The sequence below is a fragment of the Prinia subflava genome, chromosome 12, assembly GCF_021018805.1.
Source record: "Prinia subflava isolate CZ2003 ecotype Zambia chromosome 12, Cam_Psub_1.2, whole genome shotgun sequence".
Classification (NCBI taxonomy): Eukaryota; Metazoa; Chordata; class Aves; order Passeriformes; family Cisticolidae; genus Prinia; species Prinia subflava.
In genome coordinates this window covers 5,656,265-5,680,551 of record NC_086258.1, presented here as the reverse complement: position 1 = coordinate 5,680,551, position 24,287 = coordinate 5,656,265, and the positions used below count along the sequence as shown (strand labels likewise).

The window sequence follows — 24,287 nt, the reverse complement described above, 5'->3', positions numbered from 1 at the left end:
TGGAGTGACAAACAAAGGGTTGTTGAAACAAACCCTTGTTGTTGGTTGAAGAGTTTTGTTTGTTGGCTGTGGTTTGCTTTGAATAAATGAGAACACGTGTAAAGTTCTGTTCCTCTGAACAGAGTCATCAATGGCCAAAGGCAATCGATCCCCTGTGAAGCCACTCCCTGCCAGACTAAGTCCAAGAACTCTTTCTCGTGACCGGATTGATCCGTGCATATTATTTTATTCATCTTCACATGCATCTGTTTGGGGTGGAAGGAATGGAGGGGAAGGTGTCAAAGGAGAAGGCTCAGTTACGTCTCTCCATTTTTGGGTACAATCTGCTGTTTTGCCTGTCTGGAGCCTCAACAGAACTGAATAGTTGCATTTATTACAAATTGAGGGCAGCGACTGCACCCACTAGTGGGGGAATTTTTACTGAGCTGCAGCTCTGAGTCTTTCTTTCGCTCAGGTCACAGCGATCACACGCCAGCGTGCAGCTTCTTGTTTCAGCTCAGTCTTTTTTCTGATGCTTTCCCCTCGCTTTTGTTTTTGTTTTCTCTTTACCTCAACCTTCTCTTGTTGTTTTCTGACGCTGATTTGCTCGATTATGTGAAAGTGAAAACTTCCTACACTTTGTCTCGTGAAACAAGGAGGAAAAAGCACAGATCAGCCCTGTAAAAGCAGCCACTTCAGAGAGACTGGGTAGCCTCGGGCAAGTAACAGCCCTCCCCCACTCATCCCCTATTTTGCCTTATTTCTGATGATGTGAAAACAAAAACATCCATATATCTGATACTGCCAGGCCAGAAAAAAAAAGCAATTTAAGATTTCTTGAAATACCTTTGATATATTGAAACCCCAGCAAATCAAAGAAATTGGAATAAAGGATCAAAGTGCAGTTACTTAGAACAGTCATTGTCTGGAGCTGTTTGCTTCTTTCTCATCCTCAGGGAAGAAGAAGCCCAGACATGCACTACTATACAGGGAACATGTTCTACATTTGCAGTAACTTTGCATACTACTGGCTAAAGAAATGGATTTCTTTCAGTCTGTTCCACATACTTAAGTTCCAGTTTTCTTATCTCTTTGCCATCTCAAAATCCCACAAACTTTTCTCCTTAAGTTCCCTGACAAGTTATTTAAAGTTGTAAAATTGCAGTTTGTGCTTAGCATTTTTATGATGATGCAGCCTGCATATTAATTCACACTCATAATATATACTCCTCTACTAAAGAGTAATATGCCTTGGCAGTTCTAATCATACCAATTCAAGATAATTTAATCATGACTGAAGATTATTTATAGAGGATAAATCTTAAATCTTAAGTCCCTATTAAGAAAACCACTCTGCTATTGGGTTCAAATACTCAGTATCAGTTTTTGAACACATGAAAAGCTGCCCCATGCAGTGACCCAAAGCAAGGAGCCTATCTGCAGGAGAAGCAGGCTGGGAAAGTGCTCAGAGTTACATCTCGACAGGCTCTGACTACCACTGCTTACACTTCCACATCAACCAGCTGCTGCTGGAGATGCCAAGCCTGAACTTTGGAAATTTAGATTAACTCCTGTGCTGATCAGACAGAGATGACAGGGCTAAAAGGGCCACCAGGCCAGCCCAAGAGTGTTTATGCTTTATGTGCTTGGCTCTTCTGTGGGTATTGTGATGGTCCACACCAGCCACGGGAAGAATCACAGCAGGTACCCAGCCAGGATTTGAAATTCTACAGGATTCAGTTCCATTGAGACTTTTTGCTTTTGAAGGGGGTGCCACTGAACCTCCTTCTGCTCCAGTTTCACTGTCTGTAAAACGGCCATAAGAGTTCTTTACCAGGCGTTTCAGGGACTCTTACATCACTGTTAATTGCGTAGTACTTTAAATTCCTCAGAACCATTGCATTCAGCTCTGATATAAATGGACTCACATGTGCTCAAGAGGTGAAAGCACTACGACCCTTCTGCTGAGCTCCTGCTCTGTATCCTGCAATCTCCGTGCCTACACACAGGCCAGACTCCTTCCCAGCAACAGCCGGAATAACTCCACTGAAGTTGGTGCATCTGTGCCTGCTTATGCCAGCACTAAAATTAGCCTGTGCATTCATCATCAAGTTGTTCCAATGAGTTAGTTAGAAAAAATCTCCAAGCAGAGTCGTATCTGTTAGAAAGAATCACTTAAGGAAGCTGCACCACCAGCCACTGTCCCTGCAGACAGGACAGCAGGGGTTATCCAGGCTGTCACCCAGGTACCGGGTGGCTCCCGGAGAGCCGCCCTGCGGGCGGGCAGCCAGCTCGGCCACACAGCAATTCACCCTCGGCACAAATCACCATGATTCCCCCATCAAAACCAACGACGGTAGAGACCAAAGTACCGGGCCAGAGCACACCCCGGGCACGGAGCGTGCACTGAGCCGGCCCCATTCCCTGGGCAAACCCCCGGTCACAGGCGCCGAGAGCTGCCCTCACAGGGCGGCCCAGTGCCCCCGCCACACCGCGCTCGGCTTTGTCGCTCCCTCCCCGGCGCCATCTTAACTCCTGGCACCCCGCGCCCTTCGCCTGTGCTGCCCCTCGTGCCCCCGGCGGCGCGGCGGGACCAGCGGGGCCCCAGCGCAGCTACGGCGGGAGCGACCGGAGGGAAGGAAGCAGCCTCTGCCGGAGGCACGGCTCTAACGAAGCTGCCGGGAGAGGCCGCACTCCTCTCCCGCACGGAACCACCGCCCCGCCAGCGCCGCCGCTCCGCGCCCTTCTCCAGCATGGCCCCGCCCGCCTCAGGTGACCGCTCGCGGCGCGGCGGGCTCGTCGCTGGGGTGACGTCACGGCGCGCCCGTTTCCATGGGAACCGGAGGCGCGGGCGGTGGGAGCGCCACGGGCCGCGACCGCCGGGAGAGACCCCCGATGCCCCGGGACGGCCGGGCCCTGTCCGGCCGCGGCATGTTCGCCGACAGGACGGCACCCGGTGCCGACGTGCAGTCGCTGTGGAGGAGCACCCGGAGCGCGCGCTGCGAGGCGGTGAGAGACCCCCTGGGCGGCCCCGCTCCGCGCTCTTGTACCGCCGGGCCGGGCAGGGGGCGGCTGTCAGGGCTGCGCCTTCCCCGGGCCTTCTGGGATCGTGCCCCGACTGATCCCCTCCCTGTTCGGCCGTGACCGCCCCGCAGGTCCCGCGGCTCCAGCGCGGCCCGGGACCGAGACCTCCGCTCAGGAGGTTGTTGGCACCGTTCGGGGCCCGGGGCAGCGGGGCCTGTGTGTGCCCACCGGCTCCGTCCCGTCAGCGTTTTGCTGATTTAGCCCGTGTGTGCGAATCGGCCAAGAACCACCCGAGCGGGCTGCCGCCCTGCAGTGTGAGAACCGATAGTCCTGTGTAGAGGGGCTGGAATGTCTCTGTGAACCCGCAGGAAGGGGAAGGTGCTGTGAATGCATTGTGCCACACTTGTTTTTCTGCTTGGATTATAGACTGACTGCCTGTCTTCTCTTACTAGAAAACTTGCCAGACTGGGAAAATTTCAACAGCAGAAGCTGCAGCACAGTCTCATATAGCCCGGGATGCTGCGGTGCAGACAGAACAGAGCAAAGATGCTGACCAAGACTTCCAGCAACAAGTCCAAGTAGATTACCCTGGGCTTCTGTCATTCCTTCAGAGAGTGGAGGATGCTGTTATCAAGGAGCTAAATAAAAATTGGAAAAGTCATGCCTTTGATGGCTTTGAAGTGAACTGGACAGATCAGGATGAAACAGTAAGTGACAGAATTCAGGTCATTGTCCAAGCAGAGTTAGTTACAGTTACACTAAGTCATTATTGCTGTGATTGTTCTTGTCAGGTTCTAATAACTAAACATTACCAGTTGGATTGCCTTAGGGGTTTTTTTAGCTTTCTCCTTGCTTGGTAAAACTGTTTTTCCTGCTGGTGACTGAGCTGTAGCAGCAGTGAGAGGAGGAAGCCTGCAGTTGATGTAGGCTTTTCTTCAGCCTCTTCAGAGCACTCCATCCTAGCAGGGATGTAGGAACAGTTGCAGCCAGTGAATTGGCAGCTCTGCCTGCTTAGATTGTGTTTGTTTAGTGCATGGTGCTCAGGAATGGAAGCAATTTGTATCATACAGTACACGTTGGGACTGGCATTTTCAAACTGTTACTTGTGGAGCTCAGCAAGTGCCAAACTCACACCTGGCAGCTGCTGTAAATTCTTAGGCACAGCCTTCCAGAGCTGTGCACTCTCTGAGGGGTTGTGTTTGAGTGACAGTTGTGTTGTGGGTTTGTTTCCCAACAAGAATTCAAAAACCTTTCCACATAAATTCCTGGACTGAGGAAAACCCACACTGCAACCACACACATCAGGGGTGGCATGGATCTCATTTCTGTGTGTTCAGAGATTGCTGCCTCAGTGCTTGGATCTGATCTCTTCCAGGTGTTGTGTTTGCATACACTGTCATATCCAGAGGCTCAGGATCAAAATCTGCAGGTCACCAGTGTTTCATGGAATGCCACAGGATCTGTTATTGCATGTTCCTATGGCCGGTGAGTATCCACATGGATTTGGGAGTGCAGCTGAGGCTGAAGTGATGTCTCAGGCTGACCTGAGGTCTAGATGTGTTTGCTTTCTCTGCAGTAATAAACTGATATATCTATATCTATATCTATATCTATATCTATATCTATATCTATATCTATATCTATATCTATATCTATATCTATATCCACTCCTTATGCAAGTTAAAGAACTAATCTTCAAAGTAACAAAATCTCAGGGAAGTCCTGAATTATCTCTTTTATTTCTTCTACCTTCCCCCCATCCTGAAAATGGATACATGATCTTACTGACTTGTTTCTAAGTAGAATCTGTTTGAAAAATGTAAAGAGCAGATGCACTTGCAAATATCTGTAGGTGAGGTTTGGGAGAATGCACTTTATCTTCACTGAGATCGTGATGTTTAATGTGGTCTCTGAGCACCCTGGATGAACCTGGCACCTGTTCACACATGTGCCTGGTGCCATGCACATGTAATAATCCATGTTTAAGGATTTCTGAAATAAAGGTTTCACAAATCCTTTATCTAATCCATTAATGTCTGTAGCAGCCCCCTCTTTCTTGGCCCTATTACTGCCCTTTTTTTTTTTAATGCTCCCCTTTCCTTAGATTAAAAGCCCCAGCAAAAAGAGTATCTATGAGAGAATGCATAGGGAAGAGTAAAACAGGGCAAACCTGTATGTCAGTTGCTCCTTCTGCTCTTCCAGTCTACAGCTGTTTGCAGATAAGGATGTGGTTTCTGTGTCTGTGGGCACCTTCAGCAGAATTCCTTCCATGAACTTTCCATATGCACCCTTTTGATTGTTCCCATTATTTGAATGGTGAGTAGGTCGTGGAATAGGGAAATTGTACCCAAAATTTACTGGCTGCCACTTTGGTGTAAGCACAGATGTGTGCCCTGTCACATCCTGTATAAACCAGCCCACAGAGAAGTTCCATCCCCTCGTGATTCCTTCATGACAGGGACACAAAGCAGCACATTGAGGTGACCAGTGGGGAATCTCAGAGCTCTACTGGACTGGAATCCTCAAAACACACAAAGCAAGATGTAGCTTTTTGTTTTGCAGGTTGGACAATGGGGACTGGAGCACAGAAAAATCCTATGTTTGTACCTGGAATCTGGACAGAAGAGCGTTGAATCCACAGCACCCTGATGTGGTGGTGGATGTTCCCAGTTCTGTCATGTGCCTGGCTTTCCATCCCTCCCAGCCATCACTGATAGCTGGTGGGTTGTTCTTACCCTTTTGTCCTGCAACCTTTGGTTCCTTTGGTTTCTCTGTCTGAGTCCAGCCTCAGGTTTGCTGTAAAGGAACAGCATTGCAGCTCCTCAGACTGAGGAACTAATGCCCACCAACACAGATAAGTGCACTGTTGCACCTGAACTGGGACTTGCTGCCTCTTTAGTGACACCTGCCTTTAAAACCCCTTCTCAGAGAGAGGTGACAGAAGGAAATCCAGCCCTGGCTCCAAGGGAATAAGCTTATTTCAGCAGAGTAATAGTCTCTTACACCAGAACTGGCTATGCCTAGCACAGAACTGCCCAGCCTTTGAAGCTGGTGGGTGTTTCCACCATTGCTCCACTTGTGCATTTGTTCTGAGCTGTCAGACCTTAGATGTTTTATATTTGTCCTTCCAGGTGGGCTGTTCAGTGGGGAGTTGGTGGTGTGGGACACGACCAGGACAGAGGACCCTGTGATCTGGAGGACAGGGATGACAGATGACACCCACACTGACCCCGTTTATCAGGTAACAGAACATTGACAGCAGACAGGGCTGGGGCAGGTGAGAGTTGCCACTGCTCTGTGTTCTCTTTGGTTCCCATCCACAGCCAGACAGTTTACAGACATTTCAGCAGTTATATTCTTTTTTGGTTGGCTGTGTCCCCCCAACTCTAGCCCCTGAACAGACACTTAGCCTGTAAAAAATAACTTCTCGCTGTCCAGGATAAACAAAGAGCAGACAGTTGTACTCATTTATTAAGGGAGATGCAGCCAAAGATAGTTGGAATGGTTTAAAAACACAAATGGAAAAGTGTCACTGATCCTTGGAGGCTTAAAGCCACATGCTTTAAGGGGATTTAAGCATGTCATGCAGTCTGGCTTCATAAGGATTTTGCCTTTCTGGGCCCTTGTGACTCTGGACATTCTGTGCATTTTTCTCATCTGCTATTCAGTAAAATGCTGTTGTTTGGAGCTGGGTCACAGTGCCATAAATGCTCACCCCAAAACTGAGGGCAGGTGAACCACAGAAGCGGCAATGGGGGTTCAGCCCTAAACACTCTCCTTGCATCTGTGTCTGTGCCCCCCCTCGTTTGGCACCAGGCCAGTGCCTGGCTCTGCGTCTGTGTCGGGTGGATGCAGTTGTGCCAGTCCCCGCTGTCCTGGCTCATGGCATTTGCACAGGTTACGTGGTTACCTGACACCAAGCACAGAAACCACGCCCGGCTGTTGAGTGTGGCCACAGATGGGAAGATCCTGGTGTGGAGGGAGGAGCAGGACGGGCGGCTGGCCCTGGATGAAGGATTTGCCATCATGGCTCAGCAGATCCCTCGCAGCACTCGGCTGAAGAAGGTGAGTGCAGCAGCTCAGAGAGTGCTCTTTCCACAAAAACACCCTGAACCCTGGAGCCCAAGTGTCAGAGCTTGCCCTGCTCCAAGAAGGGCCACGAAAAGCCCCTCTGAACACAGACACCCTGGATCCACAGCTCCTTTGTCATACGGAAATCATTCTTGGAAGACTGATAACAGCTGAGGTTTTGCCATGCTCTAAAGAGAAGTTGCCGGGATGGAGAACTTGCTTGTAATGTTAATTCTCGTGAAGCCCTGTGTAGGAAGGGTTCAGTGCTACAAACACGGGGCTGCCACAAGCTGTGCTGTGACCCGCCGGGCCCAGCAGGCTCTGCCCTGTGTGCCTCTCTCTGCAGCCCCAGCTCACACCAGCTCCGTGTCTCTTTCCCCAGGGGGCCTGGGGAGAGGCAGCCGTGGGGGTGACCTCGCTGTCCTTCTCACACTTTGACGCCGCTGTGTTCGTCGTGGGTGTGGAAGGCGGGTTTTCCCTGCGGTGCTCGGCCGCGGCCCAGGCTCCGGCTCTCCCGGGGCCCGGCGGCTCCGTTCCCCTCCGGGCGCCGGCGGAATTCTCCTTCTCCCCTCACGCCGGGCCCGTGTACTCCGTGAGCTGCTCGCCCTTCCACAGGCAAGTGCTGCATGCGGGACACTATCTCTGCCCGGCTCTAAACACAGATTATTCAAATAGCTCCTGGGGGTGTGTACAAGTTCCAAAAAAAGGGTCAGCCGGCATTAGGAACTTCCCGTTGTAGGAGAAACATCCACTGGGCTCTGGTGAAGCTGCTTACTGGACTAAGCTGGATGTGGGCACATGAGCAACATTAGCACCTTCCTTAGATCATCTTGTTTGTTACAATTAAAACTCAGTTTAAAGCCAAGATGAAAAAGTCCTTCATTTGGGCAGATCACTAAGTATCTTACTGAAGATTTTTCTGACATCAGTAGCTGCCAGAATTTAAATGAGAAGCTCCCATCTCTGCCAGCAATTCACCCACCATCCGCAGAGGCCCCGAGCCCTGTTTCTGTGAAACATGCTGACAGCCCAGGTTTGCATTTAATTTGCATGAGACAAGCCCAACTCGAACAATGCCCAGCTCTAGATCAGCAGTTCTCAGGCAGCCCTGGGCCACAACCCATCAGTGGTCAATACAAGCCCTCATTAAGCTTAATTGAGGGCAGTAACAAAGCTGCATCTCTACAGCCTACAGCACAGCCTGGCAATTGCTGCCTTAGGAAACACAGACCTTTACAAAGCAGCAATATTGTCCGAGGTCATGCTCCTTGACTGATTTTTGTTCTTTATCGTTAGCAATAAAACAAAAAGAGCTGTTTCTTGCTTCCTGCCTCCCCCAGGAACCTCTTTCTGAGCTGTGGGACCGATGGACAAGTTCACTTGCACTCCATGTTGCAGACACAGCCCCTCTTTGCTCTCCAGTTATCAAAGAAATACCTGTTCTGTGTATGCTGGTCTCCAGTTCGACCACTGGTTTTTGCAGCTGCGTCTGGGGAAGGCAAGTAACTGCAGGTGCCTCCTCTTGATTGAGGATAAAATGAAGAGTGGGCTGGGAATTAATTAGTCAAGTCGATTGCACTGATTAGCAGATCCCACTAGCACAGAGCAGTGGCCGTTGTTTGTGCTGTGTAATTAGTACAAAGGAGTAATGTCTAACCTTTAGCAAGGTGAACCAGCAGAGTTATTTTTCACTTCTGATGGTACCTGTAAATCTGTTGTCACAGTCATTCATAGGAATACAGCACAGCAAGATCACTGTGGCAAAATCTAATTCCAGTTTGATTTTGACATCTACTTCCAGAACTAATGGTTTAAAATGAAAACTTTTTCCTTAGAAAATTGCCCAAACATTTTTGAGTTAAAGAATTGAGATTTCACAGAATTTGGCAAGCTGGTTTCAGGTTTCTGACAGCAGAACAAATCTGTTCTGCCTACAGTAATGTCAGCTGTCTGTCACAGCCTAGACACCTATCAGCAGGGGAAACAGGTTAAAAATAACTCTCAGTGCCAGACAAAGCAGATACTTACCTGCTGTTAGATACAATGTCTGTTGCCATGAAGCTTGACTGGATGTCTGTGTCTGCAGGAGAGGTGCACCTGTTTGACCTGGCGAGGAGCATGCAGAAGCCCACAGTGTCCCTGAGGCAGTCCGTGAGTGAGTGCCCTGTGTATTGTCTGGAATTCAACACCAAGCACACACGGCTCCTGGCAGCAGGGGATGCTGCCGGGACAGTCAAAGTCTGGCAGCTGAGCTCCGACTTCACGGAGCAGGGACCGAGGGAAATGAGTCACCTGGAGCAGCTGGCAAGTGAGATCACGGACTGAGGGAGCAGCACAGCAGCTGTGGGAAGCTTCTAACTGCCCCGACTCCAGAACATTCCCCACTCACCTGTTCCAGTGCTGCTCTGGAAAACACAGGTAACCAACACTGGAGTTGCCTCCACCTAAACAGTTAAATTTGCATTTAACCATTAAACACAAGATGATGTGGTTCGACCAGTAACTTTTATTGAAGCACACTGCAACATGTTTCTTTTCCCTAAGAGTTTTAAGCTAAGCACTTTAAGGTTACATCATAAAGTAACATTGATTATTGTAGAGCACAAAGAGAGAGAGACACATGCAGAGCTACAGTCAGCAAACGTGAGCATGTCCTTCGCATCTTTTGGTTCTAGTGTTTCAGATCAATTCACAAAGAGTGAACGTGTGAACTCTATGTAGTCGTAGGCAGCAGGCAGTTCCCTGCCCTTGCCATCCATGTAGGGCTTCATGTGAGAGATGCAATAATCGGCCTGTTCCCGGGTCAGGTTCTGAAAGAGAGACAGGGTGGGGGTGAGAGGGCTCTGGGGCTGCCAAGGGGCATTGACAGGCAGCCCTCCCATTCCCCAGGGCAGAAACCAGAGCAGCACAACTACACCCAGCATGGAAATGCTCTGGCTGTTGGCACTATTTGGTTAAGGGTTGGAAGGCCTGAGCAGAGCCTTCCCAGCAAATGGAAGACAGAACAGGTAACTGGGACAAGGAAGCACTGCAAACTCTTTATTTCCCTGCCAGCTGGTGGTATTCAGACAGGAAAAACTTGCTGCCTTGGGCAGGGCAGTGAGAGGGAGGAGATGTTCACACTGTCTAAACTTAGGCTCAAGACTTTTCTTTGAATTGCTGTCTGGAGAAACATCCCCCATCCAGTTTCCCAAATGATGGAAGGGAAGTTCTGAAGACAGTGCACTTGCTTCCAGGCTTTTGAGCAGCTCTTGTTTTATTCAACCTTTGCTACATAAAGCTTTTCCTCTATAGAGCCAAGAAAGCAACTGAGAGGACTGTCACAGCAATTTCTGTGTTTGCTGCAGGGGATCTCCTGGCAGGGTCACAACTGACTCAACCCCCATGATAAGAGCCTCCATGCCATTAGTGCTGGGCTTTATCTGTGAATAAGTCTTGTGTGTTCCTCCCTGGGGCTGACAACCAGCACTTACCTGGTAGAGCTCCTCCTTGGTCACGTAGGGCTTCCCCTCGGAGCTGAGGGCGCGGAAGGCGCTCTCGATCTCCTCGCTGGATTTGACGTTCTCCGTTTCCCGGCTGATCATGAAGGCCATGTACTCCTGCAGCGAGACGTGTCCATCCCTGCCAGCCAAACACAGCGTGAGCACCCACAGCACAGCACTGCCAGGCCCTCAGAGAGGGGCTGGAACTGCTCTGGAAGGAGTGCAAATCTTAATGGAGGCGGCTCAGCACCAGATCATTCTCTGAAAGTGGATTTTTTCTTTACAAATGTCAGTCTTGCCTCCCTTAAGGCTTTCACATGAGTCATTGTAAAAACCACCACAGCTCTCAGCCTTTCAAAGACCTTCCAGTCAACTCCCCAGCCAACACCTCCATGTATTTTGCAGTACAGGAAGGTCCAACTCACATACCTGTTGGGATCTACAGTGTCAAGAATAGACTCAAACTCAGGGTCTGGCTCTCCTTCCTCAACCATGGGCAGATCGTAGCCAAGAGAGCGCAAGCAAGACTTAAACTCCTGGTGATTAAGTCGTCCAGATTTGTCCTTGTCAAAGTGCCTAAAAACAAAACCAGAACCCAAGCGTGTCACTTATTGAGTGCTGAGAGCTGTAAAGTGGGCTGAAAACTAGATCAAGGTTATAACCAGGCCCTATTCTGGACAAATGAGTTTGTATCAATAAATAGTTCTATCTAGCATACATGAAAAATATGCACAAATTCTTAACTTTGCTTAAAAATCACCCCTCCGCAACCAAAAAACCCCCAGTTGTATTCCCAGCTGGAATGCATTGGCATTGCCAGCAGCAGGGGCTGGAGGCTGTTGCCCTCTGGCAGAGAATGGAGCAGCTCAGCACAAAGTGGGGCAGACAACAGAGAAGCCACAAAGGGATCCTGCAAACAGGATCCATGTGCCAGAAATATCTCCCAAGCCTTTCTCTGTCATGTGTTCCTTGCAACTCACTTGAACATCATGCTGAACTCCTTCAGGGCCTCCTCGGTGACTCCAGTGGTGTTCCTGAAAAGGAAGCAGCAAAGCTGATTAGCAGTTCCTGAGCTGTGGTACTCCGAGTCCAGTGGCTGCACCTCACAGTGAGGACAAAGGAGCAAACAACCATTCAGTGTTCAGGGAACACTTGTACACACTTATTCCACACAATAAAACCATTCCACTGAGATCCTGCCTTTGCTCATGGCCAACAGGAGCTATTCCAAAACTGCTCACTTCATCCCTCAGAAGGGAACTGGGTGGTGCTGGTGGGGATGTCCAAGCCCAGTGCACCCACTGGTCTGAGCACAGGAGACTCCTCAGCACAGACCATGCAAGGCTGGCTGCAGGCACAGGCAGCTGTGGCTCCTCTTTCCCCCACCCTCAGTCTCACACTTCAAACCATGCATGGGGGCCAAGCAGTACCGGGCTTGGATCTGCTGCTCCAGGTTGTGTTGCATCCTCATCCCCAGCTGGTCCAGCTGGTCCCACTGCTGCGCCAGCCCCACAGTGCTGTGTTCTGTGTATTTGTTGTCCAAGATCAGTGCCTCTTCCATGGCTGCTCCAAGGTCCTCAATCTTCTTCAGCTGGCTCCTCATAGCTCGGATCTCTTGGTGCTTGCGCTGTGAGAAGGGAGCAAAGAGGAGAGAAATCATGAAGCACCAAAAAAACCACACCTTAAAGTTAGAGGCTGGCAGGGGAGGAAGGGTTATACTATGTCCATATACTGGGATTTGTGAAATTAAATTCAGAGCAATGTTCATCTTCATGGTCACTATCAACCAGACCTTGCAAACCAGTTCTGGAGACTAAAAAACCTCTTATTACGAAATGTGCTGAAAACACTGTATCCTCTCTCTGCCCTACCCCACACCTCCTTTATGAAAAAGGAAAAAAATGGAAAACTACATCAGTGTTGTTTAATGGCCTGCAATGTAAGTAAACATCAGGTATGTAAATAGATAATCCCAGAGGTGTCCAAATGTCTAAAATCAATTAAGATTTTCCCACACAACTACATGCATTCCCCTTCCCCTCTTCTATTCCCATGCCAGCTGGAAATGCTGTTCTAGCCATAGGTGAACATCACTTACTTTAGTAGCCTCCAGCTGTGACTCCAGCGTTCCTGATTCCTCCACCATACATGACCTAAACACAGAACAACAGTGAGAGAAGGCACTTACCTCATAAAAAAAATGGCATGTGGGGCTTGAAATTAACAATCCTTCCTTGAAATGAAAAATCCTTACAGATATTTCAACACAGGTTTTGTGTTTTGTTTATTCTGACTCATCCTATTTCAGACTGACGCTGTACGTTTTGTCCGATTCTTATTTCTGTATATAGTTAATTTCTAGCCCCATTTGAAAGGCAACGTGATCAGCAGCCACACTTCATGCCAGACTCAAAGCCCCCGCTTTACTGGACCTCATGGAATTAGAATTTAGTGCAGTCCCAGCCCCCTGCCCCGTGCCCAGCACACACCACACACACCAACTGCAGGTGAGTCACTGGGGATGGGCTGTATTTGCAGTCAGGTACAGGAGCTCTACAAAGGTGTGTTACAAAGGGGAAAATGAGGGTAAAAAAAGATGGTGAGAACTACTGGTTTGGTTGAAAAGTAATCTTAATGTGGGCATAATCCTTGCAGAGAGCTACAGACCTCTGCTGCTCAGTAGTGCCTGGTGGAAAGGTGCCTTTCCCACCCCACCTGTCCATGCTGCACCCAGAGCAGCTGAGGTTCAGCCACTCTGCCCAGTGATTTCCACCTTGAGCTTTACATGCAGGTCCCCACAGTGGCCGGGGGCTCCAAGACCTTCATACAGACTAGCTAAGGACAGTCTCTGGATGCTGCTTTTCCCCCACCCCAAGATCCCAAGCAATCTGTAAGCAGCCGTGTTTGGGAATCTCTGTCCTTCCAACACGTACGGTGAGAGCTCGCACTGGATGACCCACACATGGACAGGGCGTCTGGGTGCTGTGCAGGTGGGCTGTCCTCTGACTCTGGGCTATTAAAGTTCCTAAAACCTCAATCTCTGGTATTTCAGTCGCTAAAACCAGGTTTTTATCCCCACTGGACTCTGTCTTCCCACATGTTTTTGAGCTTCTGGAGAATGGGGATTTCAAGTGCTGAATCACTCTGCAGCAATGAAAATGCACCAAACATCTGGGTGTTTCTCACCACAGGGTTAAGGCTCAGACTCAACGCCCGCCTAGAGATGAAGCGCACGCCCAGAGCCTTGAGCAGGAAGCTGGGAACCAACCTTGGAAAGAACCAACAGGGAAACAAACCTCCAAGCATCTCTAAGCCGTGAAAGTTAGTTGGAAGGAAAGCGAGCCTTGGAATTAACGAGTGCGTTTGAAAACCAAAGTGAGGTAAGAAAATAAGAGGAAAAAACCTTCCAGATAGATCATCCCCAACTTCATACTGATAGACACGAATGACACGACGATATGCTATGCTAGTCAAAGGAAAGAAACCAAGTAAATTCCAAAATGGAAGAAAGAAAGAACAGAGGAAAGAACACACCAAAACACGGCCACTGCAGTGGAGCCACACTCCAAGCCAGCACTGCCTTGCAGCAAACACAATCAAGTACTTAATGAGAGAAATTTATTTAAATGCTGGTTGCACATACACAAAAATAGCCCGTTATTAATTTTCATGTAAGTCACAAAAAAGTGAGGGTCTCGCTAAGAGACAAACTGAAGCTTTGCAGTTAGCTCATCTACAGATTGTTTAAAAGCATTTTTCTTTGCAAACTCCAAATTCTTCTTACTCTCTCCCCCAAAGTACACCCCTCCCAGGCAGTGCTGGGCACACACAAGCTGCAAAGCAAGGAGTGTGCATGGCAGCTCTTCTCCTGACACTTCCCTGAAGCTCTGCCTTCCCTCTCACCAAGCCAGGCTAAACACAGCCAGTGCCTCTTGGAACTAAATCCACGTTTTTAATCTATTCACAGAGAATTAGGGACAAATTCTGCCTGGCATATCAGCAGCCCTCTGGTAATTTGTTCAACAAAAGAGCCTGGCATGAGGATCTCTAACTCTGACCCTGCATCTTTCAGTGAATGGCTCCTTTCTGTTCACTCGTTCTTGGATACCAGAACTAATCTACAACACTACTTGACAAAGGAGCAGGGAATTCAGCATCCGTTCCAGGAAAATCTGCTCGGTTCCATTAAACTGTACAGCAAAACCAGGGCAAACTATTTTTATCTGGCAGAACACAAGAGACTGTGATCATTACGGAGCAAATAAGCAGCAGAATTATCTGTGAAGATTCCACCCTTTTATTAGGAAAGGCTTTCTCTTTAGGAGCAAGGCCTCCTCCAGCCCTGTGCACACACAGCCTCTGCCCTGGCCCAGAGACTGCTGGCATTTGACATCACGTCTTATCACAAAGCTTCCACTGTGCTGAGACTCGTCCTGCTGAAGGAATTTAACTGGACAGACACATTTGCAGAGGCTTTGGTCATCTGAAAACCTTTAAAGATCTTATTATTTCCTTTCCACTTCCAGACAAATGGCCAGCACGCATCCTCATCAGGAACCATTGCTGTCGACACAGAATGGGCTTAAAACTGCTGGGAAACTCCAGCAGCTTCTTGGATTCATGTTGGAAGGTTGATTTTCTCAAGGCTAAAATCTGTGTGGGCCATGGCTCTGCAGCAGATTAAAAACAGGCAGTTCATATTTGCAAACTACAGGGTTTTAAGATATGTAATTTCAGCAAAATGTTGTAAGAATCTTCCCTTCTCCTTATCAAAAGCAGTCAATACTTTGGAGATTTCACTGTTCTCAGAACAGTTATGGTCAAAAGTTTTGTTTCACTAAGCAAGTCTCTTAAGCTGAAAAACTAGAAATGTCAGAATAGCCTGCCTTTGGAAAGCAGCTACACTCTCACAGATTTTCTCAAATTAAGGGGCTTTTCCTGTGCAAGCCCTCAGAAAAAGCAAAAGTCAGGAAGTCCACGGTGTGCCAGTGGCTGCCTGTTGTAATTCTGCTTTTGACTAGGAAATTGTTATGTTTCTACTGGTTTATAGTTAACTACTCCAAAATCTTGTTTCCTGTGTCTGTGCACCTCAGCAAAAGGTTGTTCTTTTCAAAGAAGAGGGGTTTGAGCACAGCTTTCACAAGCGATGTAATGACAGGAGAACACACACAGAGCAGAACACGTCACCAAAATTTGAAAGATATAAAATTCAATACTAACCCATCTAGCAGGTAAGTCCTGTAGAATGTGAAGATCCAAACATCAGGCAGCAGGACAGAGACAAGACAGTAAGAGAGGGATAGAGATTCGGGTGGGAAGCAAACATCAAAAAGTTAAAAAATCATATTTGTATTTCATTATTTCATGAAGACAGATACAGAACTATTTGTAAACACACAGACAGAGAATCACAGGGTTACATGGAACAGAACTCACCTCCTCTGACTCCCAGCCAGAACTGCTAACAGCACTGACTGAGTGCAGGCACTTGCAACGCTCAACCTTGAGACTTTTTATTTCTAATGCAGTTGTTAAATCTTTACTCCCTCTCCTTAGAGAAGGCTATTATTAGACAGTAGCCCTGGGAAATGATTATGAAGTTTTAAGGTCTTTTCACATCATCTTTCTCTATTTGAACTCCAGTAAGATTCCCAATACACTACTCAATACCAAAGGGGCATTAACAGAAACGCCGCTGGCACTTCAGAGTCTGCTTAGAGCTATTTGTGCTCCACCTCCCCAGCTGTGCTGCAGCCTAGTTCAGGAATAACTGCAGAAAAATGAAGTCCTGGATAACTGGAATTACTGCAGGAAAATTAATTCAGAAATAGGAACATTTTTAATTCCTGTTTTTTTCAGGGCTTTCCTTTCCCCTGTAGCTAGTGGGGCCTCCCTCCAAGCCCAGCTGCAGGGAAAGGACAAGCCCTGATGAGCTGTTTCTCACTAGGAGACATTTACAACTTTGACAGTCCAAACAGATGGAGGATGCACACAAATGCTACCTAAGGGATTCTCTAAGGGCAGGTGCTGGAAAGACAAACTATACCTGGTCTCCTGAATCCACTGATGGAAGGCATTGGCATGCTGAGCAAATTCCTGACGCAGTTTGTCATTTTCTTCCTGCCTTCGCTGTTCCTTCTGCAGCTCCAGTTCACGTTCCTGAGAAACGAACAGTAATGTCAGAGAAATAAAGGGACTGATCTCATCCTGTAAGCAAAAATTAAAAGCTGTATCCCAGCACAGTTCTAAGCCTCAAAACAAGATTGAGTTCTTGGTGTCCTGGATACCTAGAGAAAAGCATCTCAGGTGATAATTCAGAACTGAGGTCCTGACAACTGGAACAGAACCAGCAGTTGCTTCCTTGCATAGCAGAAAAGTTAAACTTATATTACAGTTAGGAAGTGAGACACACGTGCTTTGCCTGTGGAAGAGCCCCAAAGGGAAACCATGAGAGCAACTGGCAACAGCACAAGTTTATCGTTAATGGCAATTTTTCTTTGCTCATGAAATTTGAGATATTTTGATTGTATTATGGTGACAAACTCAAACCCATTATCTCAGAGAGCAACCTCTGGGGACAACCGAAAGGTCGTAAACTATGAAGAGAATCTTTCCCTCTGACTTGCCTTGATAATTTTCTGCAAATTCCTCCAGGTTTCTTCAAGAGCCTCCATAGTGAACCAAGTGTAGGGGTTGGAGGCCACACGGAAGCTCTTGATCTGGCGATCAAGCTCTGCCAGCTGGTTGAAATCAGCTTGGGCAGAACTTAGGGAGGAACGGAAAGCGTCATGAGCTTCTCTCAGGGCTTTGATTTCCTCCAGTGAGTTGCAGCGCACAGGATCCGTCAGGTCCTCCTCAGCATTCTCAAACCAACTGTTGAAGGCAGAGGCCTTCTTGGCAAAAGTCAGGAACAGATCCTCAACCTTGAAAAGAGAAAATATCCAGTTGTTCAGGAATGGAAATACTCTGTATGAGCTCATCTGGAATTAACTTGTAAGGGTTTGCATTGCAAGCATCTCAGAAATTCTTATGTTAATTCTCCAGCATCTCCAAAATCATTCGTTGCAAAAGCATGAACAAGCTACAGAAGTTGCAAGTGTGTATTTTTTATCAAGTGCACAATTAGATTTCTGTAGTCCCATGGTTGGCCACTCACCTTTCTGAAGTGCTCCTGAGCCTCCAAGAGTTTCTTTTTCCTGGTAGCAGAATTAGCCAGAAGCTGATTCCAGCGTTTCATCAAGGAAGCATGCCGGGCCTCGATGGCCTTGGACTGGATGTGCTTGGCTGCAAGCAGCTGATCTTTCAGAGCAGTGATGTTTGCAATGCCCTCCTGCTGGAAAGCCTGAAGTCCAGCATCAAACGTTTCCTGAAGCATTAAAAGAACAAAAGGTATTTTAGATTGTACTTTTCTTTAGCCTTTCCAGTACCCTGTGTATATTTCAAACACAGATTCTTGTGTGTTCACAAGGGTTCAGCTGGTCCCTCCCTCACGGGGTGGCAGCATCAGCACTGACCTGTTTGGTGAGCAAGGTTTGCACTGAAGAGAGGTCACGTCCATAATCATCTGTCTTCAGACTGTTTTCCTTCTCTCCTGGAAAATTAAATAAATTTTGCAAAAATGTCAGTTCTCCATGTCAAACATTCCCTCTGTTCCAAATAAGGTTACTACAAAGGTATAAAGCAGGGATAGCACTGCTGATTACTCTGGGCTCAGGTCTGCTTATCACAACAGCACATGAGGAGCTACTGGAGACCTTTGGAAGTGAAGGAATTTAAGGTTTATTTGTGACCAAGTATTGTATGCCAGTACAGAACATACCTATCCACGACTCCACCACATCTGCTTTCCAGTTGAACTGGAGGAAGGCTGAGTTCTCATCCAATTTGGCTTTCCTCTGGGCTGCTGCTTTCTCCAGATCTGACACTTTGCCTCTGAGCCCCTTCATCTTGGCAGTGATGTTTGCCTCGTGGTGATTGTTCTATGTGACAGGGAGGAAAAAAAATACAGGCATCCTGTGTGATAATTAAGTCATCTGAGGCATTCAGGACATTGGTGACAGAGCAAGGACTTCAGCTGAAACGTATTGTCTCAGAAACAGCTTTGGAAAGCAAAACACCAACAGCTTATTCAGCCACAAAAATGAATAAAAGCTCTTTTCAAAGACATGACAGAGAAGAGCAAGTCTACTGTAACATGAAGATATCCTGGGGAGCCTTTGAAGGTTTCTCTTTACTAGTTCATGCTCACCTTTTTAATGAGATCCTCTCCATTAGCACAGATATCGTTCACTCTGTCCTTGTGGACAGTAAAATCAGTCTCAAATGCCTCGTGCTTCTTCAGCAAGCCCTGCAAATACAAGACACAGGCACTTCTAAAAATAATTTCTCACCATTTATTAAAAAGTAATTTTACAAATCAGCTAGCATTAGCTTTTTCTGTCAAAAATTAATCCTGGCTGGTTAGGACAACTTACTGGTTTTCTGTGGACAAAAGGAAACTGAGACTGACTTCCAGCCAGTGGTCAAGAGATGTAAAGTTACATCGAACTGCAAGTAACTTCTACAGGAAATAACATTATTGGGATGCTTTCATAAAGTGAATTTACATTTTTTACAATGTAGGCCTTCAAAAGGAACCAACAATAACCTCTAAATTGTAAAGACAGGTAAAGGAAAGGTTTGCTACGTTCTAATCAACAATAAAGTGCTAACAACTTCCTCCACACCTGGATAGCAGCAAGTGTGTCCCCATAATCCTCACTGGCTACCAGTGTCATTTTCTCATTGATCCAGGCTTCTTCTTCCTCAACATTTGCTACAAACTGCTGATACTCCAGAGACTCCTCCAGACGCTGACCCCTGTGTGGGGAAGGCAAAACTTCTCAGTGTTGCTTTATGGCATTGAGAGGTAACTTATAAAACCAATGTGCAGAGCCTGAACCTTGTCATTCCCACTTCACTCCTCCAGCAGCAGCTGTGGCTGAAGCTCTAGGAATTCCTTGGACTACAAAGCCTGCAGCTGCCAAAGGACCTCTCTCCCAAAATCTCTCCCAACAGTTTCGAATCAGGAAAAATCTGGTAGTGGCTTAAAGCCAATTGATTGCAAGTCTGTGGTTTCCAACTGGTGCAAGAAAAGGCTAAACACAACATACACCTCAAAAAGAGGCTCACATTTCTACTAAAGAACATTGTCAATAGTCTCATAGAGTCTGTGATCAGTGAGAGATGCTGTTACATCATATTCCTAATAACCCATACCCTGAAATTCTGTAGATCTGATCATTATGAGTCTATGTAACTTTGAATTAATACTGAATTTTACAGAAGTTCATACCTAGCAGCTGCCAACTGCTTTAACTCTTTCCAGTGATCCACAAACTGAGCCAGTCTCTGCTGTATCTCCTCCTTTCCAATTGTGTTGTCATCCGAAAGCTTCTTACCCGTGTCCAGTACACCCTGCAGAGAAACAGCAACTGGAACATCACCTGCCTTCCTCATGTGCATTGTTTGGGTCCAGCAGAACTCCTGCTGGCTTTCATCTCTTCCACAATCAAGGAAGATGCTGCTTATAGAGGAACCTGTCATGGGGAGAGGCATTTACCTGGATAGCAGGTTCATGGGCAGCTAATTCTGCTTCCAAGCGCTTGTGTTTCTTCCTCAGATTCTGCACTCCAGTCAGGTCTCTGCCATAGTCCTCTGAGCTGACCAACAGTTTCTTCTCTCTAAATTCAACAGAGAAGAGAGAAAGATAAAATATGACAATTACTTCTAAAAGCCTAACAGGTCTTGGATGGAAAAAGTTGTGTACAAGAGTTATTAGCAAACAGTAAGCGCCTCTTAGCAGCGCATTCCTGTGTGACTGAAAGGTGACAGAGGGCCCATCATTTATCTTTGAAGGACAGAATTCCTCTGTACTGTTTTCTTTTTAAAAATATAGATGTCTTTTTAAAGTTGTCCAATTTATGTTTTAAAAGCATGACAAAAGAAGTGCTCTAATTGGAATGACTTCTATCAGCCTCACGTCTTTTCCTCCTCCTGAGGTATTAACACCAATGTGGAAAGACCACTTGATTAATTACAACAACTGGCTAGAATCAAGAAAGTACTTGAAACTGAAAAAGGTTTGAATTTTTGGTAGGAGCTTTCCCAAAAAGACTACAATGAAATTGCCAAGTCTAAACTGTTTTTCTGCATACTGGGATTTGACCCAAGAAAACTGCAGATAAGAAAGTGCATCCAAAACAGTTGTTCTGCAATGGCAGCAAAGGTGATCTCCTACAGACACACAGCTGTTGGAAGGCAGCTCCAAAGCCACACTAAGGGGTCTGAGTGTTGTTGGCAAGCCCAGAAGTCCCCAAACACCCACTTGATCCAGGACTCCTCGTCGTCCATGTCACGGAAGAACTGGTGCAGGCGGTGGCTCTCGTTGAGCTTGGCGCGGCGGGCGCTGGCCATGCCCTTGATGCGCTGGAAGCGCCCGTTGATGGTCTCGCGTTTGTCCTTCACTTGGGACGTGTCAAAGGCACTGCTGGTCATCAGACTGTCAGCCTGGCTGTTCAGGTCCTTCAGGCGGTCCTGGACAGTGGGGACAGAGAGCAGGCATTGCTCAGAGCTCCTTTCTGTGCTCATCATGTCAGGATGGAAATCACAGTCTCACTCGCAGTCACAGGTTTTGTTAAAACCACATTTTGACAAGTCTGTGACTGCAGCAGGTATCAGGAGCTGTACCTATAAAATTTGCTTATTGCTATGATTTATCTTCCAAAACTAAAGGGGAAAGCAATACCTCATGAGCAGATATATCAGCTTCCAGTAACTGGTGTTTCTTCAGAAGGTTGTTAACAGATGCCAAGTCCTTCCCATAGTCCTCAGATGCCAACAAAGCTTCCACCTGGGGATGGAGAAGGAAACAGGGAATGAAGAACAAATTTTGTTTCATAAACTCTTTGAAACTCTAATGCTTTAAAACCATGCAAATTACTTCTCAATTTTCTTCTAAACCTTTACCTTGTCACCTGTTTAATACCTAGAAGGTTCCATGCAAGTTTGCTTCTTCTTACCTTATTGTTTATAACATGAACACACACACAAGAATTTTACTAGTAAAAGCTTTTTTTGTATAAACCTAGACTTGCTCAAAGTTAAACAGTGCTCCACAAAATCTAACCTCAGCAAAGGTAATAAAAACTGAAAAAAATATGCCTTTCAAGTTATTAATTCCCATCTTATTACCTCTGAAAGCCAAAAGTCAAAGTCCTTGATTCCAGTATTGAAATTCTGTTGCTTATTAGCTTCTTTCAGTTTCTGACTCTTCTCTGCTGATTTCTGTACCAGGAATTGCCACTGGTCAGCCAGGGCAGCCAGGCGTGCCTGTCAGAAAGTGGGAAAGATCAGTAAATGTCACAAATGAAACATGAAAAAAGTTCTGATAAATGCAAAACCAGAACATGGAAGTTTGGCTGTTGATTCCAGATATGCAAGTTAGGGTCACTATTTTGTGCTGCCCAGCTATAAATTAAACCTCAGAGGATCAGAAAATTTATCCTCCTCGAGACCGAAGCAGAATGGTTCGCCTGATCTACGCTGTGTAGCCGAAATACAAAAGCTTCTATAAAGCAAGACTTGTTCTAGAGGGACACTGTCCTGCCTCAGTTACCCAAACACTCAAAGCAAAGCCCAGCAAGACCTGCAGGTGCCCACCTTGACGGCGTCCTCGCTGCCGGCACACGCGCCCCTCTCGATGAGGGAGTTGCCCATGTCGATGACGCCGCGGATGCGGTCGGCGTTGGCGTGGAGCTCGGCTTCAAAGGCCTGGTGCTTCTGGTGTTTGCTCTGCAAGGACAAACCCAGCACCGTCAGGCACAGCACAAAGGGCTCCTGCGTTGTTCTCATGGGCTTGTCAGCAGCTCTGTGCACAGACTGAGCTGTGAAGTTCTCTCAGGGTAGGGTATTTACTGCTTGCTCCAGTGGTTACTCTCATTACCTGAGTAACCACTGAGTTCTGACCTGGGAAAACTGTGGGTGAGCTGACACAGAGAACTCTGGCAGCACGTTCTGCATTTCACAGGTGCCAGTGCAAAACTCCCTGCACTGGGCTAAGCTGTTACTGCAGTAAAGAGTCCTAGCTTTCAATGCACCCCTGTGAAAAGCAGCAATTACACATACCCTGAGTAGAGTAGATCATCCTCTCTACTCCTACAGTAATTGCACAGATTCCTACTTCCCTTCCTAATCTACAGGTCATTAACAAAAATCACTGCTCCAGCTTAGCTGTTTTCTCCACAGTTGTGGTATTAGTCATACACAGCCCCATTATATAGATATCTATAAAAATACTGAATTAACAGCCAAAAACTTCTATAAAAACGTAACTGAATTATTTGGTAAGAATTTTTCTCTGACAAGTTGAGAGCACCATGAGAACAACAGGAGCCTTGGTGTGGGAAGGAGTGTGCAGCTCTCATGTATCCATGATCCATCCACCCACCAGGAATATGACAACAGCACAAAAGTGACAAGACAGAATTTGCAAGTATAAACTGGAAATGCTAGTGACATTGGACATGGGTAGAGAGTGTCCTAGAGAATGGAATGAAAGAAAATGTTAGATAAAAAATAAAAAAGGAAAAATACTATAGTGCTGGTATGAGAAATTCTGCATGAACTGCTTCATTTTGGGAACTGTAAATCCCAAATCCTAAGATTATAAAAGCATATCCTTCAAAGCTAGATCTACCAACTTGGAAAATTCAATTTAAAAGCTGCCAATTGCATATCTCCATATAATTACCATGACAACAAATTGCAGACAAGCCTTTCTAGTTCAATATATTTTTTTTCCATCTAAAAAAAATAGAAATTTAATGTACTACACTCTGAAGTGACAAATGATTCTTTCATTTCTTACTCGTTAGCTTCCCCTTTCTTTGTTCTTTCTTCTCCCTCCACATCTCATTTTACTCCACTTCTTGGATTCTTACAAGAGCTGTCAGCTTTCCATCTGGTACATCTCTTTTTCTGGAGTGTTCTGTTTTATTCCCTTCTATGCTATTGCAAGAACTAAGCCAATCAAGATCTATCATTTACTGAATCCTCCATCTTCAGCATTTGGTTCTACAAACACAAGCTCATGGCTTTGGCATTGTGCCCTGTGTTAAATCATCACAAGTGATGATCAAACAGCCAAATTTTTGAAAAAGGGGGATAGAACCCCATTTTCCTAGGGGCTAACTCCTAAAAAAGCTTAAACTACATTATTATGGCAGCAAAAATTAAACAGATCATGCAGAACACCTGCAAAACAAATACATAAATAAATGATGCTGAATAGGAATTAACAAAAAAGCCACACCCATAGGACGAGGATCAACAGCTGTACCTGGATGGAGGTCAAGAACTAATAGAAAACAAAGAGATTGCATGAACTGATGGATGGAGCAGCAACCAGAGCCTGGGCTTACACAGAAGCTTATACAGAGAAAATAAATTCACATACCAGGGCTAGTCCAAACTACTTACCAGCAGTTTGGAAAGCTATAAAACAGATTGAGAGAAGTAGTTCAGTGCATTTATACTACTTCATAAACCAAAATTAAAACATAAGAAGTAACTTTATTCCTTAATACTGAAAAATAAATGAGATTTCACATTTTATAATGTAAAAGAGTTGAGACCCAAGAATTCAATTTCTTTATTTTATTTAGATGCTGGAAGAGAGACAGAACAGCCACT

General features: G+C 46.4%; 2 protein-coding genes across 9 annotated transcripts in view; one reads left to right on the top strand and one right to left on the bottom strand.

Moving 5' to 3' along the window:
* The first annotated feature begins 2,792 nt into the window (after positions 1-2,792).
* DYNC2I2 (dynein 2 intermediate chain 2) lies at positions 2,793-15,760 on the top strand. 3 transcript variants are annotated; one of them, XR_010081986.1, is made up of 11 exons: positions 2,793-2,988; positions 3,456-3,710; positions 4,379-4,488; positions 5,566-5,723; positions 6,135-6,244; positions 6,901-7,068; positions 7,457-7,689; positions 8,415-8,572; positions 9,161-9,229; positions 9,346-9,492; positions 13,748-15,760. XR_010081986.1 is itself a non-coding variant. In XM_063409759.1 (10 exons), exons 1-10 carry the CDS (start codon positions 2,812-2,814, stop codon positions 9,384-9,386), a joined length of 1,479 nt encoding a protein of 492 aa, XP_063265829.1. In that variant the 5' UTR covers positions 2,793-2,811; the 3' UTR covers positions 9,387-9,522. The 3 variants fall into 3 exon arrangements, 2 of the variants coding, with proteins under 2 accessions (XP_063265829.1, XP_063265828.1); XM_063409759.1 differs by lacking the exon at positions 13,748-15,760 and having other exon boundaries at positions 9,346-9,522; XM_063409758.1 differs by lacking the exon at positions 13,748-15,760 and having other exon boundaries at positions 9,161-9,406.
* The window catches only part of SPTAN1 (spectrin alpha, non-erythrocytic 1), a 46,022-nt gene continuing 31,295 nt past the window's right edge, over positions 9,561-24,287 (bottom strand). For 3 of the 6 annotated variants that reach the window (XM_063409755.1, XM_063409751.1, XM_063409756.1), the window contains 21 exons: positions 24,075-24,089; positions 22,257-22,388; positions 21,789-21,926; positions 21,343-21,447; positions 20,923-21,131; positions 20,158-20,278; positions 19,891-20,012; positions 19,283-19,415; positions 18,805-18,903; positions 18,376-18,535; positions 18,071-18,147; positions 17,713-17,922; positions 17,183-17,479; positions 16,603-16,715; positions 15,777-15,794; positions 12,655-12,709; positions 11,987-12,183; positions 11,537-11,590; positions 10,986-11,132; positions 10,548-10,695; positions 9,561-9,884 (listed from right to left, as the gene is read on the bottom strand). In XM_063409755.1, coding sequence (XP_063265825.1) covers positions 9,759-9,884; positions 10,548-10,695; positions 10,986-11,132; positions 11,537-11,590; positions 11,987-12,183; positions 12,655-12,709; positions 15,777-15,794; positions 16,603-16,715; positions 17,183-17,479; positions 17,713-17,922; positions 18,071-18,147; positions 18,376-18,535; positions 18,805-18,903; positions 19,283-19,415; positions 19,891-20,012; positions 20,158-20,278; positions 20,923-21,131; positions 21,343-21,447; positions 21,789-21,926; positions 22,257-22,388; positions 24,075-24,089 — 2,676 coding nt within the window. In that variant the 3' untranslated portion in view covers positions 9,561-9,758. The remainder of the gene's footprint in view (positions 9,885-10,547; positions 10,696-10,985; positions 11,133-11,536; positions 11,591-11,986; positions 12,184-12,654; positions 12,710-15,776; positions 15,795-16,602; positions 16,716-17,182; positions 17,480-17,712; positions 17,923-18,070; positions 18,148-18,375; positions 18,536-18,804; positions 18,904-19,282; positions 19,416-19,890; positions 20,013-20,157; positions 20,279-20,922; positions 21,132-21,342; positions 21,448-21,788; positions 21,927-22,256; positions 22,389-24,074; positions 24,090-24,287) is intronic. The other 3 variants (XM_063409753.1, XM_063409757.1, XM_063409754.1) reach the window with 2 other exon arrangements.